The sequence below is a fragment of the Sarcophilus harrisii genome, chromosome 2, assembly GCF_902635505.1.
Source record: "Sarcophilus harrisii chromosome 2, mSarHar1.11, whole genome shotgun sequence".
Lineage (NCBI taxonomy): Eukaryota > Metazoa > Chordata > Mammalia > Dasyuromorphia > Dasyuridae > Sarcophilus > Sarcophilus harrisii.
In genome coordinates, this window is record NC_045427.1 from 406,642,286 (window position 1) to 406,657,862 (window position 15,577).

Below are 15,577 nucleotides of genomic sequence, written 5' to 3' on the forward strand. Positions count from 1 at the left end.
TAAATAATTTCTATTACTGATGATTAACATATAAATTATATAAAATAAATCTCTATTCATTGAGGGGGAAATCATTGTTTTTATATTATACTGAACTTGGACTTGTGCTTAGAAATAATTTACAACATAATCTTGGTTCTCTAAGAACTGGATACCTGATGGAAATAGATTTTCTCAAAAAGCATGAAATTAGGCTAATCAAGCTATAAGTTTTTAGTCTGAAGAGAAAGCTGATAGATAGATAGAAAGATAGATATAAAATTCACATACACATAAATCTTTTCTTTAACAAGGAATTTGATGTTATAGTCAAACTAAAAGAGACTTAACACATACATATATATGTCTGCATCTATCTACGTTCATATACACAATTTTTCATTTAATAATATTTTGCTTTTTCTAATTACATGTAAAGATAGGTTTCAACATTCATTTTGGTAAGATTTTGAGTTTCAATTTTTTTTCCTCCCTCCCTTTTTTCTCTCTCCTTAAGACAGCAAACAATCCATCACAGGCCATACATGTCCAATAATTTTACACATAGTTCCATACCAGTAACATTGATACACATATTATTTCATTCCATTGCATTAGATAAATACTCAAAAGACAGAACAGCTAAGAAATCTACTGTTGATGTCACTTTTAAGAAAGGTCTCTGCTTTTATCTTAATTACTATGAAAATTTTCTTTTGGGTGATTTCTTCATTTTAGTTAATAATGTATTTGAAAGTTTGATGTTTTTATTAAAGACCAACAAATACAAGAATGTAATTCAGAGCATCCCAAAACCAAGTGACACGAAATAAAGAAAGGACATGCTAAGGCAGTGTGTGGAGCAACTTTCCCTATCATATCCTATTTTCACTTGGTGGGATGTAGGGAAATGACAGTATTCTCTTTAGAGAACTTCTGATGTTCAAGTTTTTCTTGAGCCGTATACAACTTAGACTGCAGTCTTCTCTAGAATCTGACATGGTTAAAATATATTACTAGGTATCAAATGGTTCATTATGCAAGTACAGTATTGAAGAGAGATTTGAATTTTACATCTGTCACATTTGGATCTGTAAAAACAACACATGTTGTGTGCAGTGTGGATTGCATTCAAGGTAAATAAAGACACAGCATATAGTTTTCACTTGTGGCTAAATGCACATACACCTGTTTGCATTCATTAACTGCACAGTATTTGCATACAATTTAACCTGGAGATGTCCACATTCCCAAAGGTACTAGTAATGGAAAGAAGCCAAAATAGTGCAGCAGACAAAGATTAAAAACTGAATTTGAATCACTGTATTGAAGGAAAATTTTAGTAACAAGGTGAAAATGTTAGAGAGGAGGAAGGATTGTGGCAGTTTGAGAATCTGAAAAATTTAGAGGCAAATGTTTCTTAAGTTTTAAAATACAGAAATATTCTGGGATGTGGAAAGTTTCAGATGTTTTTGTAGTTAGGACAACGTTTGTGGTCATCAAAGACACCACTTTCAATATCTAAATTAAGACACAGACAATAATTTGATCACTGAATCAACAAGTAAGGAGGCCAGCTTTCTCTTTAATTGTTCCCTTTTCTTCAAGGAAGAACTTGACAATCAAATTTTTCCAGTTCTTGTTCAATTGAGAGTCAAAATCCATTTATTCAACAAATGATTTCTAGTATTGCATACCTAGTACATACAAAGCATTGCACTAGGTATTGTGTGTATTATTCAGGCACTTTAAAAAAAAATGTATCCATTCTGTTACTGCAGTACTCTCATAGAAGAAATTGTTGGGCTTTTTAAACCTGTATCTCTTTTCTTTGTCTTTGCATGTAGTCTAATTTGGAGACATTATTTTTCAGGTCCCAGCGTTTGAATTTTGATGTATCGTCTCCTAATGGAATTCTTCTTTTCAGAGAGGCTAGTAAAATGATTTGCACTTATGGTGAGTATCTTTTTCCATATTTGTCTTGGCAGTATAACTCTTTATCTCTCTTTGGAGGAAAGAAAGATGTTAGTTATCTTTTTTCCTTGAACCTTCACATCTTTATGGATTTGTGGAGTAGGTAATAGGAGTGCAAAAAGTGGCATGGCCATTATTTAGGAATCAGGAGAAATAAGCAGCATGCCTTTAACCACAAATCATGCCAAGCCAACATACTGAATCTCCTATGAATAAAAGTTGTGTTATTGGGCAAAGGGAATGCACTGGATTTAATATCCAAAAGTTAGTGGGATATTCACAACTATGCAGGAAGATGGATTAAGATCCAGAGGATACATCCACTAGCACTGAAATTTGAATAAAATATTTCAGCACATGTAAAAACTCTAGAAGGGACCATAAAGGTCAAGGAGTTAAAATCCTCAAATTCTTCATTTTCTGGAAGAAAAAAAACTGAATAAAATCCATGATAGAGACATGATTTGCCTAGCAAGAGGGCAGAACTAAAACTAGAGCCCGAATCTCAAATTCTAGTCCTATAATCTTCCCCACTAAATCCAGTGAGTACCCATCTGCAAAAGGCATCATACAAAGGTGTCCCAAAAGTCTTAGTACAGATTTAAGTTATTAAAGATTTAAACCACACTGAGACTTTTGGGACACTCTGTATAGTAGATTATTCATAATGTTATGATAGTTTCCTCCACTCCCAGAGACAGTTGTAAATTAGAAATTATTGTCTAACCATATATAACCTGGAACATCCCAAAGGTAATAATTTATAATTTTTTGGTCCTTAGCTGTATATTGTGATTCTTTCACTTACTTGTCAGGTCATATAATTTCATCAGTCAAAATCTCAGCAAGTTGTTTCTTCCCCATTGGGACATTAGCTTTGTCTTTAGTGTTAGACAAGATGAAAAAGAGCTCTTTGAAAAGGAAACAATATTGTCATCTTGTCTCCATATTCTTTGGTCACCCACTGTATGCACATATCCTCACAAGCATGTAGTCAACTCTAAATAATCATGTTGAATTTCAAAAGTGATCTTCAAAATCTCATTTCTTTAAGAATAGTTAGAAAAGGATTTCACAAAATTTTGCAAACCCATTTTAAGTGCATGTGAGTGGGAACAACCATAAAAATGCTATTACTTTGTTTTTAGAAGAAAAACAAATGTTTTAAATTGTTTTTACTGCAATTCAAGACACATTCTGGGACTTAAATTTGTATGTGCTACAAGCCTCTGTGTTAAAAGATGCTTAGAAGTAATTACACATTTGATTTGTAGTATATGGAGGCAATCAGAGTATGAGGACTGCAGAAAGCCTTTATTTAGGACAGGAGCAAATGATTCAAAATAAATCTACTTTCTAATAAACTTGTCGCTCTCTCTTATTTCCATCTGTACAAGAAAATATGTGACTACAACTTTTGCATCTGTTCTCAAGCATACACGGCTGAAGATTTAAACAGTAAAAAACTTTTTACTTCTTAAAGCTAAAAATAAAGACAACTTGAATAAAATTAGCTGTGCTTTCAATTTATATCTTATGATTAATAAGCTTCCTTATGACAAAAAGATGAATTAAACTGTACTTGGATCAGAAACCTATTTTATCCTTAACAAAATCATCTAAAGGTCACAAGAATACAATATTAGTAGCAGACAAAAACCTCAACATCCAACCTTTTTTCATTTTATAGCTAATGAACCCAGAGAGGTTAAATACTTCTGCCCTAAGATCCCTCAGGCAATAAGTGCCTAAGCCATTGCAAAGGCTCTGCTCAAGCCAACAGCTCCTTCTCTACCAAGACCAGAGGACATCAAGACATTTCCCATAGAACAGTTCCACATAAGTAGGTACCAAAAGCTAGTCAGACACCCATTCAGATGTTGGTATTTCCTCAATAAGTCTATCAGCAAAAAGTAGGAAGAAAAGTAAGACAGTATCACTTGGAATAAGGCAAACTCAACATGGAAAGAAAAAAAAGTTCAATTTACAAGCATTTATTAAGCACTTTCTATGTTAGTCATTGGAGATAAGAAGGCAATGAAAATAGACTCTGGCTTCAAGGAACTTACATCCTACTGGAAAGGTATCTTTGTGAAGAAAAAACAGTGAAGTACTTTTGATGACAGATCTGAAAATCAATTCTGGTTGGTCAGTGATACTGTGAGAAGGGAGACTGGAGAATTGGGGTGAGCTTAGCACTGTAAGCTCTCAGATGGTAGCAACCAAGGCCTATTTCTTTGTTGTCATCTTCTTCCATAAAATTGCCTGCTTTGGGCTCTCTTATCATCCATACAGAAAAAGCAGGCCTTGAAGGATAAAATTTGAAAATATGATACTAACCAGCACAGTAGAAAAACTTCTCCTGAGAAGTTTACATGTGCCTACTCTAGAGTCAAGAAACTCCTGTTGACTATAGATCTTCATTATGTTCTCAAATAGGACCTAGTATAGTTGACTTCTCATTTCTATGGATTGCCCAAAAGTTGGGAGGGAAAGGGTCTTGACACATTGATTTTTTTTTTTTAAACAATGTTTCTTGTAAAGTATGGGCTTTACTGGAGTGCCTCAAGGTCAGCCAGAGTCAGGATAAATCAAAGTCCTTGGTCTTTAGGGAGAGAAGTGAAGGAGGCAGACAAGTGGCCAAGTGGCTTGCCAAAGATGTATCCTGGATTCTGGAGTCCAAAGTCTCCAGCTTCTCTTCTCCTCCTGCTGCCAAGTGACTGGCTAGTCTCCCTCTGCCCTCCAACCCTTGCCTATGATTATCTCACCACCAAACATTCAGTAAGCACTAATGGTGAGAAGAGCCATCATCCAAATATATGCTAATAGACCCATTGTCTCACATCAAGTAGGTAGCCTTAAATACTCTCTTGTCTAATTCAGAGTTTCAGCTCTCTACAGTTTCTTATCATAGGCTTAGTTGGGATGTTGAAAAAGTCTGTCATTTTATTCCTCCCTTGCTGAACATATAGAATTAGAGTAATGACTATTCCAAGCTCTATCTTTATGGAAAAGTATTTGAAACTCAAAGTCCTTTAAATAATAGAAGCTGAATTGTGACTATTGTCACTGTTTCATAATACTGATACACTGGTTTGGTGTCTCAAAAGACTTAGGTAAACATGAGAGTTCTTTAGATTTTTGGAAGGCTCTTGTATGGAAGAGGTACTAATCCAATTGATGTGATCCTAGAAGGTAGAACCAAAAACCTCTAGAGAGATTACCACCAGAGCCAGCAAAGAGAGAAGGAATGAATCAGAACAAAATTCTTTTTTGATATTATAAATATGGAGATTTGCCAACTCAGACATGAAGTTAAAGATCAGGTGATGAAATATCCTTTGGGCCTGGACATTAGCTCTGATAAAATAGTTTACATGAAATACAAGATTTGGAAGTGAAATCAGGAGGGGTCCAAGAGAGAATTGCCTATGGGGGGGTGGGGCGGTAGTGCCATGTCCAGAATGGTAGAAAACAGAACAATGTACCTCTGCTGAGATGAAGAAAGGAAAAAGCCAAGGAAGGGAGAAGACCAGCGCCATTTAGTAGGGTGGAGGGAATGTAGTCCTTTTTGTCCTCTTACTCACTGTGTTTCATCTCTAATTAACTCTCTTTTTCCATAGGCAATATTTGTATAGTCATTGGTTCCTAATATGGAGAAGGGGAGGGAGGTCTCCTTTATATGCCAGTGGACTATTTGTTTTTACATTTTTAGCAACACCTCTGCCTCTCTGCTAGGAGAGACTGGCAGAAAAATAATACTTTCAATATGCTTTTTTATTTATCTACATTCTGTCATGATATACTTTGATGTAAGTTTTTAATTTTGCTTCAGCTTTCAGCTGTTGTAGCAGTTACAGCTCAGGGTCAGCAGTGAGGTTAGCCACAGTAGCACAAAACAATTTCCTGTTCTCACAGCCCAGGTAACATTTGGATGAGGATTAAATTTTACCACATTTTCCAGTAGCCCGAGCCTATTATTTCTAATGAGTTTTAAATTGCTTCTAGAACATGTATTTCAAAACTTAGTGTTGTAATCCATTCAGCCTGAGCAACTTAATAAAAGAACATTTCTTTTTTAAATTTTTGGTTAAAATGTTGCATGCGGTGTAATAAATGTTATTACTTTTGAAACCTAGTCCTCAGTTTTAAGAACTGAATGTTTCTTATGCTCAATTTCTATTTGCCTAATTCTTTTCCTGCTACCCTCTGGGTACCAACATCTTTGGTGACATCTGTTGGTTGAGGAGTGCATGGAAAGGAAAATTATAATTTTCTTCATGAAACAGGATAGTGCAAACCTACCATTATTTCCTCCTTGGGAGCAGACATGGGCTCTGATATAAGAAAATCCAATAAATGAAAATCCCAATTTACAAAACTATTATTAGGGATGATTATTTGCAAAAGAATTTAAATCCAGATTCCTTTATAGAAGGGTCTTCCCTAGTGAATTCAGATTTTATTCAGTTCAATTCATCAAATGTTTACTAAGGATCTACTTTGTGGAGAGCATTGTGCAGAACACTAGGGATACAAAAACAAAACTCCTCAAAGGGTTTACAAAAAATAGATTGTATATAACTATACAGAATCATTTCTATTATATACCTGTACTTGGGGCTCAAAAAAAGTTTAATTACCTTATCAATATTAATCACTTTTATTGTTCTAAATGTTACTTGGAGAATGTAAAAACAACATAGAATCTTAAGTTTTGGAAAAGTACCTCAATCACATCTAGTTTGTCCCCATATCTGGACAGAAATCTCCTCTACTAGAGAACTGTTCGGTTCTGCACACATATATTATATCGAGAATATACTGCGAAATATTTAACAGGTATAGGACTGCTTGCCATGTGGGGGAGGGGGAGGAGGGACGGAAGGGAAAAGTCAGAACAGAAGTGAGTGCAAGGGATAATGTTGTAAAAAATTACCCAGGCATGGGTTCTGTCAATAAAAAGTTATAATTACTTAAATAAATAAATGAAATAAAAATAAAATTTCCTCTACTATCTGCCTAGAATATAGCCTTCATTTGAAGATTGTCTAGTTTTAAAAACCTGCAAAGCTGAAAAGTTTGCTACCTCCCAACAAAACCGTTTTCATTTTTAGATGGTGCAGATTGTTAGGAAATGTCTCCTTATATTAAAACTAAATGTGTCTTTCTAAAACTCCCACCTGTTTCTCAGAATGCCAACTTCCTCTATAATTTCTAACTGTTGGCTCTAGGACCAAGCTAAACAAATCTAATCCCTCTTTCATGTAATAGTCTTTCAAAATCTTGTCCAGTCCGTTTTTCCAAGTTAAATATCCCTAGTTTCTTCAGCCAGTCATCATGTGCCTTTTTAGATTTCCCCCTCTAAATGCTTTCCAAGTCTTTAACATTTATTCTAAAATACAGCCCACAGAACTGAACTATGCTATAAATGATCTGACCAGGGCAGAGTACAGTGGGATACTATCACTCTGCAGTCCATTAAGACTCCTAAATCTTTTACAGATAAACTGCCATCTAGCCACACATTCTCCATCTTGTACTTGTATAACCATTATTTGAAACCAAGCCCAAGACTTTATTACCTGTTAAACTCTTTGCTTTTTATCATCTGAAAATTGGGTAAACATGGCAGGATATCTTATTCAAGAAATCATTGAAAATATGAAATGGCAAATTACTTTAGCCACTCTGGAAAACAGTTTGGAATTGTGCTAAGAAATTGACTAAAACGTCTTTGCCCTTTGACCTACTACTAGGTGTAAAAAAAAAAAAGGTCCTATATGTATCAAAATACTAATAGGAACATTTTTTACAGTAAGAAATAAATGATAATAAATTAGATTACCATCAATTGGGGAATAACCCAGCAAATTATGATTCATAAATTACTAAGCTACAAGAAACAATAAAGAATTCAAAGAAACATGGAAAGCCATTTTCTTTTCTCAAATTCAATTTCTCCACTCTGCTTTGAAGGGCAAAATAAATTCTGAAGAGATTCTCTAGTAAAATCTGGAAGAGACTCAAATTTCCATGCTGGAAGACCCAAAAAAGCTGGAGAACTAAAAATATATATTTACTATAATTATAATTATCATCAAGGTACAGTTCTTAAAGACTCAAAGTATATTCACATTGTCCTCTTCTTGCTAAATGGTCACAGACAATTTACTTTTTAATTACCCCAAGAACGAGGAGTGACTAAATAAAGAACTCCCTTTTCTAGAAACATTACCAAAAAACACCATCAGAAGTAGAAAAACCTGTCTAAGATAACCATTCCCTCACTGCCCATCACTCGTTCCAAAGAGTTCATTATGTTCCAATCCTGTTCATTATATCATCTGTTCTGGGCAAGGTCTGACTTAGGCTAGTCCTAGGGAAGGGTTAAATTTAATATTGAAACAAAATGAAATACTTGTAAGTCATTCAATGGTTTAAAAAAGTTATTTACTAGTCATATCAATGAGTACACATTTACTAAGTACCTACTATGTGCCAGACACTATGCTAAGCAGGAAAAGATATTCAGTAAGAATAGACACTGAAAGACATCTCAAGTTGCTTCCGTTGAGCAGCGTTCCTTTATATGCCTTCCTACTTGCTCTTGGTCCTTGTGGCTGCTTTGCACACTGGCAATGAGGAAATGGCATTTAACAAACTGAGCAATTAATTCCCAGAGCCTACCAAGTTCACAGAAATGTCTCAATACCTTTTAAGAAAAAACTAGCTTAACCTACCTAGGTGAAAAGATTAAGATACTACTTCTCCTACACAGTTTAACAAATCTCTGGCATCCCTTTAGCCCAGTTTCCTCATCTATAAAATGAGGACAGAATTAATGATCTCTAAAGGCCTTTTGTTTTTATTCTGTGATTCTATAATCTCTAGATATTAGTTTTCTTATTTAAATATTTAACATGGAACTCACCACTATACTTGCTAGCTCATTCTAGTGTTTGAGAGGCAATGTTGCTTAACTGACTCACCTAGCAATCTCAGAAAAGCAAACTTTAAAATGCCATTGTCTTTGGGCAAAAATAGTCTCATTTCCAACTTTAAAATATAAGATTGTTCTCCTTCTATTACCAGATTCTGTCAATTGCCAATCCCTTTGATTTATTTTAATCTAAATGTGTTAATGTAATATAATTTTTTGCAGTTATTTAAAATGCTTTCTTTGGGGCATTTCCTTGGGTTAACAGATAAAACTGAAACAAGATAATATGTCTTGTGAACTCTAACTCTCATTTCACTCTCTGGTTTGAGATGTGAATATGGTCTAGAGAATTTTAATTTTAATGGCGCCTGATACCTGCTTTCCAAGTACATACATATAATTTCTCTTCTGGGCACAGACTGATTCAAGCCAGTTTCCTGTTCATTTATTTTAAATATTGGAACAAAATAAACACTTATTGGTCATTCAGCATTTAATATTTATTTAACCATAACAGGAGAAGTATATTCAACAAGAATAGATATTAAGACAGTGGGAACTGATTCAGCTGAATGAAGCTTCTTTGCCAATCTTACATTGTGACCCAACAGCCAAGCACCAGAGTATCTCTGGAGCTCACCATGGCTGCTCTATTCTCTGATGACTAGAAAAGGCCTGAATTTTTAGTCCCTTAAACAAGCCATGACTCAAGAATAGTATTAATACCTTTTAAGGAAAAAATTAGCCTAACTTACATAGGAATAGGGATAAGAATATTGCTCCTACCAAAATATCCTTTTTAAAATTCCCAAAATTTGTGTTTAAAGGTAATATTTCCCTGAAAGTTCTACAGATAAATTTTGTTTGCTTTAAATCTGAAACGCCATCAGCCATTTTCAGCAACTAATGTAAGTTACCCTGTTTTCATGTAAAATCTTTGTCTTGTCATCTAGCACAGCAGTTTAATAATATTAGGATGTCCTTTTTTACATTATTACCTCATAACATACTTATTTTGGCTCTCAGATCTTTCCTGGAACCAACTTTCCTCTTTCCTGTATTGAAAAAACAGTATTATTATTACCCCAGTAAAAATCACCCTCACCTTTAAAGTAATGGCTTCTCTACATTCTTATAATGTTTAACAGGTAACAGAAACTTCATACTTGTTTGGAAGACCTAAAGGCTTACTGCCTATTGAACTTGAATAAGAAGCTTTACTCTCCACATCTCCATTTTTTAATCTGTAAGATAATGGGGTTAAAGTTGATTATCTTTAAAGTCACATCCATGAATAACATCCATGGGTTCACATCCATCAATCAATCAATCAGACAAACAACAAGCATTTGCAAAGTGACAAGGTAAAGCCAGAAAATGTGCCAGGTACTTGAAATACAAAGGCAAGATAAAATAATTGCTGGCTTCAAAGAACTATGGAAAGAGATAGCGTTGGCAAAATGCACATAAGTAAATATAAGGTAATTTTTTAAGGATGGGATATAAGCAGATAGGGAAATTAAGAAAGGTAAAGAAGTAACATTTGAGCCGAACTTAAAAGAAAAAAAAGGAATTCTCAAAGGCAGAGGAAAGTGGGGGAGCATCCTAGACATGGGAGACAATCTGTGCAGAAGTACAGAGATAGTACTTGTGATAGATGGATAATTGTGAGAAACAGCAAGAAGGCTAGTTTGGCTGGAATGATGACTGTAGGGATAGGAGTAATGTATAAAACAACTAGAAATGTATATTTGAGCTAGGTTGCTAAGGATTCTAAATGACTAACAAAAAAAGTTTGTATTTGATCCTTGAGAGGAAGCCATTGGAGTTTATTGACCAGGGAATGGCATGATCAAACTTGTGTTTTATTCATTTGATCCTCATAACAATCTTGTGAGTGTGGATTGAAGACATTATTTAATTTCATTTTTATAGGTGATGAAAAAATGAATTAACTTCACCAAAACAAGATGTTTCCCTGACACATATTTGTAATCTCATTAGAATACTCATGAAAATAGCATGTGATTAAATATCTGGGGCTGCAGAAATTCTTGTTTTAATTCCTAAAATCTTTAATTGATCCTGTGTATATATTGTTTCCACATAGTTCTCTTCAATTTTTTGCCCAATTAGATTGTAAGCTCCTTGAGAGCAAAACCTTTTTGACTTTCTCTATATCCCTAGCACTTAGCATAGTGCCCTTGCACATAGTATTGGCACTTTGTTGACTAACTAGTGAGTTGCAGCCATAGCAATATAAGATTTGTCAAGTGCTTTCCTCAGAAGAGTCATAGTACCTAACTGTCTATGGTAGAAGTAGAGTGAACTGAAAAGAATACTTGTCTTACTAAAAACCATTACATTGAACTCCCAATCCCTATATTTATGCCCACCTGCATTTTTTATTTCCTTCACAAGCTAATTGTACAATATTTCAGAGTCTGATTCTTTTTGTACAGTAAAAATGGTTTGGTCATGTATACTTATTGTGTATCTAATTTATATTTTAATATATTTAACATCTACTAGTCATCCTGCCATCTGGGGGAGGGGGTGGGGGGGGGGTAAGAGGTGAAAAATTGGAACAAGAGGTTTGACAGTTGTTAATGCTGTAAAGTTACCCATGCATATAACCTGTAAATAAAAGACTATTAAATAAAATAATAAACAAAAAATAAACAACAACAAAAAAAAGAATACTTGTCTTAGAGTGAAAAGTTGGATGTGGCTTCTTGTAGCCAATGAAATAAAATATAGTCTTCTCTATTTAGCTTTTAAAGCACTTCACAGGTTGGTCTTAACTTTTTAGCCTCAAATGTTACTCCCCTTCCTCTAAACTGGCCTTCTTTCCCTTTCTCACATACAGCCTGCCATCTTCCATCTCTGTGCCTTTGCCCCATACATGGCCCAACCCCCATATGTTACTTCATCACTTCCACCTCAAAGCACCATCTTCCTGAAGTCTTTCCTAATCCTCAGGATTGCTAGTACCTGGACCAGCCAGAAAAGATGGTAGAGTAGAGAGAAGCAGTATAATTCAGTTCTCCCCATAACTACTCTACTAAATTCCTAAGAAGAGCATCAGACCAAATTGTAATCAGAAAATCTAAGAAGAAATCATAGTGAGTCATTTTTTCCAACCCAAGATCACAAATTCCACTCATAGGCAAGTGACCAATGTAATATAAAATAAGGACATGCTTATAGCTCTGTTTAACTTCATGGAGAAATTACCGATTCAAATCAGACCAGGAATAATTTGGCAGTGCTCTCACTGACTCCAGAGTAGGATGGAAGATTCAGCCCCCAGACTTTGACTGGGGATAGGTCTACAGGAAAAGCCTTCCAGTTAGCTAATGGGGACCAGCAACTCTCTACTGTAGGTTTTCCCAGGGTCAAATTTGTCCCTCTGTTTCTTAGACCCAAACTAGGATCTGAAACCTGGAAAAAAGTCCAGGAAGGTAACAATCAGATCATTCCCTGAATTCAAGAGTACATTGAAAGTTTATACCTCCTAACCTGAGCCACCCTGTGTGGGGATTTAAAAAAACAAACAAACAAACAAACAAAAAAAAAACAGCTTCAAGCATCCAGAGAAGATAGACCATTCAAGGTCATGACAATTCTTCCAAAAGTACAAAGAGTCTGCTCTTAACATGAAGTCTCAGTCTGACAGGTAAGGTTGAAAAAACAAGTAAGCCAAAAAATTAATTAAAAAAAAAAAAAACTCACCAAAAAGAGCTTATGGTCACATGAAGCCTGAGGAGAATAGCTCCCAAATACCTATAATCAAAGCCTCAAAAGAAAAATATAGACAGCTTGGGCACAAGGCCAACTCTGATTCCTAGAAGAAATGAACAAGAGTATTTTAGTTTTTATTGTTGTTTAATTTAAAATTATATTATAAATGAAATGAGTGACAGAAGAAAGAATTCGAAAAGAAATAAGATCTTCACAAGAAATGCTTGGAAAGAAGGTAAATGCTTAGTATAAGAGATGCAAAACTTTATACAAGTAACAAACTCCTTAAAAATTAGAACTAAACAGAAATGAATAACTTTATGATACAAGGAATATTAAAGTCTATAAAAACTGAAAAAATAAAAGAAAATATAAAAATTCTCTTAGCAACTGCTAGTATTATTATCCCTTCTTATCATGGATTAGACATCTTTTTTTATTTTACATTTGTTTAGGGAATATACATGACCTTGGGTAAAAATTCTGTCTCTTGGCACATACTTGTTGTGTGATTCTAGGCAAGTCTCTTAACCCCTCAGTGTTCTGAACAACTCTCTAAAAGTCCTGAATTACAAGGAAGTAAGGAGAGTTTTCTCATCCAGAAGTTCATACCAATGCTTGTCTCTTTACATTTATAGTCTTTCTCCAATAGGATATAAAAGCTCCTTGAAAGTAATTTTATTTCCTTTTTTTTTTGTATTTGTACTGTAGCAAAGTGCTTAATATGCAATATCTCACACATAGTAGGTGAATAATAAATGAATGGTAATTGATTGTTTAAATCATTATTCTAACCTTGCTACATCGAAACCATTATTCTGGTTTCTGGTTTACCTATACTGAGTATCTGGTCTGGCGTCAAAAATACTTGAGTTCCAGTCCAACCTCAGACACTTCCTAGTTATATGACCTTAGGCAAGTCACTTGAACTCTTGTTTGCCTCATTTTCAACCGTAAAATAGGGTTAATAATATCATGTACTTTGCAGGATTATTGTGAATATCAAATGAAAAAATATTTGTAAAGTAATTAGTGCAATGTCTCACACTAGTAAGTGCTACATACATGCTGCTGCTGCTGCTGTTGCTGCTGGTAGTGGTGGTGGTGATGGTGGTGGTGGTAGTAATGGTAGGAGTAATTTTCTGAACCATTCCTTCACCTACTCCATAGCTACTTTCCCCTCCTCCCACCTGAAAAATACCTATGTCTTTTCCACTTCATGGGAAAGATATAATTCTTTTCTGCAAGAAGAATATTCAGCTTATTCAACCCAAATGGAATAAGAAGGAGGCAGTGCACTGGAAAGAGCAATGGCATTATAGTCACAGGACCTGGCTTCAAAACCTACCTTTGATACTATCTGTGTGATGTGGGACAAGTGACTTGATAATCTTTAGACATAGCTTCATAGTCTGTAAATATAAAGTGTAAAGGCCTCTGAGGTCTCTTCTAACTCTTGATCTATAGTTTTAGGGATATATTTCTGTTCTCGAAATTCTAGAAATCTGTAAAAAGAGGCCCTGTTTTTATGTGTCTATTTTGAATTGAAGGTGGGTAAGTGGCTTTGGGCAGAAAGTACAGAATCTGACCCTTCAAGGCCCTCTCATTTATAGTCCATGATATACAAGCATATACATACACACATTCATACCAGCTTGAAAAAGTGTACAATGGAAAACAAGCTCAGAGACGCTCCATCCAAGAAGAGAAGACAATACATTGGCAGTGTATATGCAGAAGTCAAGTACTGAATTTCTACTCTCAAAACCTACCACTACCCACATCTCTTACTGTAGCCAAATCACTTACCTTCTCTGGGCCTCAGTTTTTTTCATCTGTAAAATGAGCAGATCTGACTCTAAAGTCCCATCTATCCCTATATCCTGCCAGCCTATAATGCATTATTACCACATCATTTCATGTTAGTGAGCACATGGTTCCCATAACTTTCTTTTCAATTCAGTAAATGTAGTTTTTAGATGTATTTTTTTGAGGAGGCAGAGGAATTTTTTTTTAAATAGTGCTAAAGAAATATTTCTGAATTCATAAAAATAACTCTCTTGGGTTATTGCTTAGCCAAGCACAAGTCCTTGCTATCACACTCATCTTAGAAACAGAAAGTGTTTGTGGTGAGCATTATCACTCCTATAGAGAAAATACTGAGGGTCTTCTCTTTGTATTTTGATGGTTAATATTGCATTTGAGTATAGCGATAACAGTCATCCCTTGAGATCTCCAGCAGAAAAATCAAGAACAAGGTAGTTTAGCACTGTGCTGGGAATTTACCCCTATATTTGGAATAATTTATATCTCAAAGTTTCATTTTTTCATTTGCTTTTTGGATTATTATTACACTGGTGCTCTTCAGGCCCATTGCATTTTCCAGGTAATCCACCCTTAATTGTTTTTAATTGCATCCAAATGGACAGCTGTTGGAACAATGGAGATGAAATGTGAAAATTAGCAATGAAATGAAAATGTTAAATGACATGCCCATTGTAACTGCCTTGATTTGCATCTACTTATGTCAGTTTCTCTCTTTTCTTTTACCCTAAAACAGGTAATCAGATCCTGTCTCTTGGGAGCCTCTCAAAAGATCAGATTTATCCAATGAAACTCAAGGGCATTTCCATCTGCTATTCTGCTCTCAAGTCTGCCTTATGTGGAAATTATGTCAGCTTTGGCGTCTTCAAGTTGTACGGGGACAACCATTTTGACAACGTACTCCAGGCCTTTGTCAAAATGCTGCTTTCAGTGTCCCATAGTGACTTGCTAGTAAGCAGTCATTCATCGTGGGAGTCTTTGTGTGAAAGATGAAATAACACCACCACAGGCTTAGAATTGTTATGATGAGGCCTAGGGAGCTAGAACAGTGCCAGAATATTTTATATTTTCAACCAGGTTACTTAATTTATCTTATACAATTCAAAATATTGG

The 15,577-nt window shown here is 34.9% G+C and overlaps 1 protein-coding gene across 2 annotated transcripts in view; it reads left to right on the forward strand.

Annotated features, from left to right (window-relative positions):
- Positions 1 to 15,577, forward strand: part of RANBP17 (RAN binding protein 17) — a 339,284-nt gene that overhangs the window by 282,251 nt on the left and 41,456 nt on the right. For both annotated transcript variants that reach the window (XM_031953652.1, XM_031953653.1), the window contains 2 exons: positions 1,853 to 1,935; positions 15,201 to 15,415. In XM_031953652.1, the coding sequence (XP_031809512.1) occupies positions 1,853 to 1,935; positions 15,201 to 15,415 (298 nt within the window). The remainder of the gene's footprint in view (positions 1 to 1,852; positions 1,936 to 15,200; positions 15,416 to 15,577) is intronic.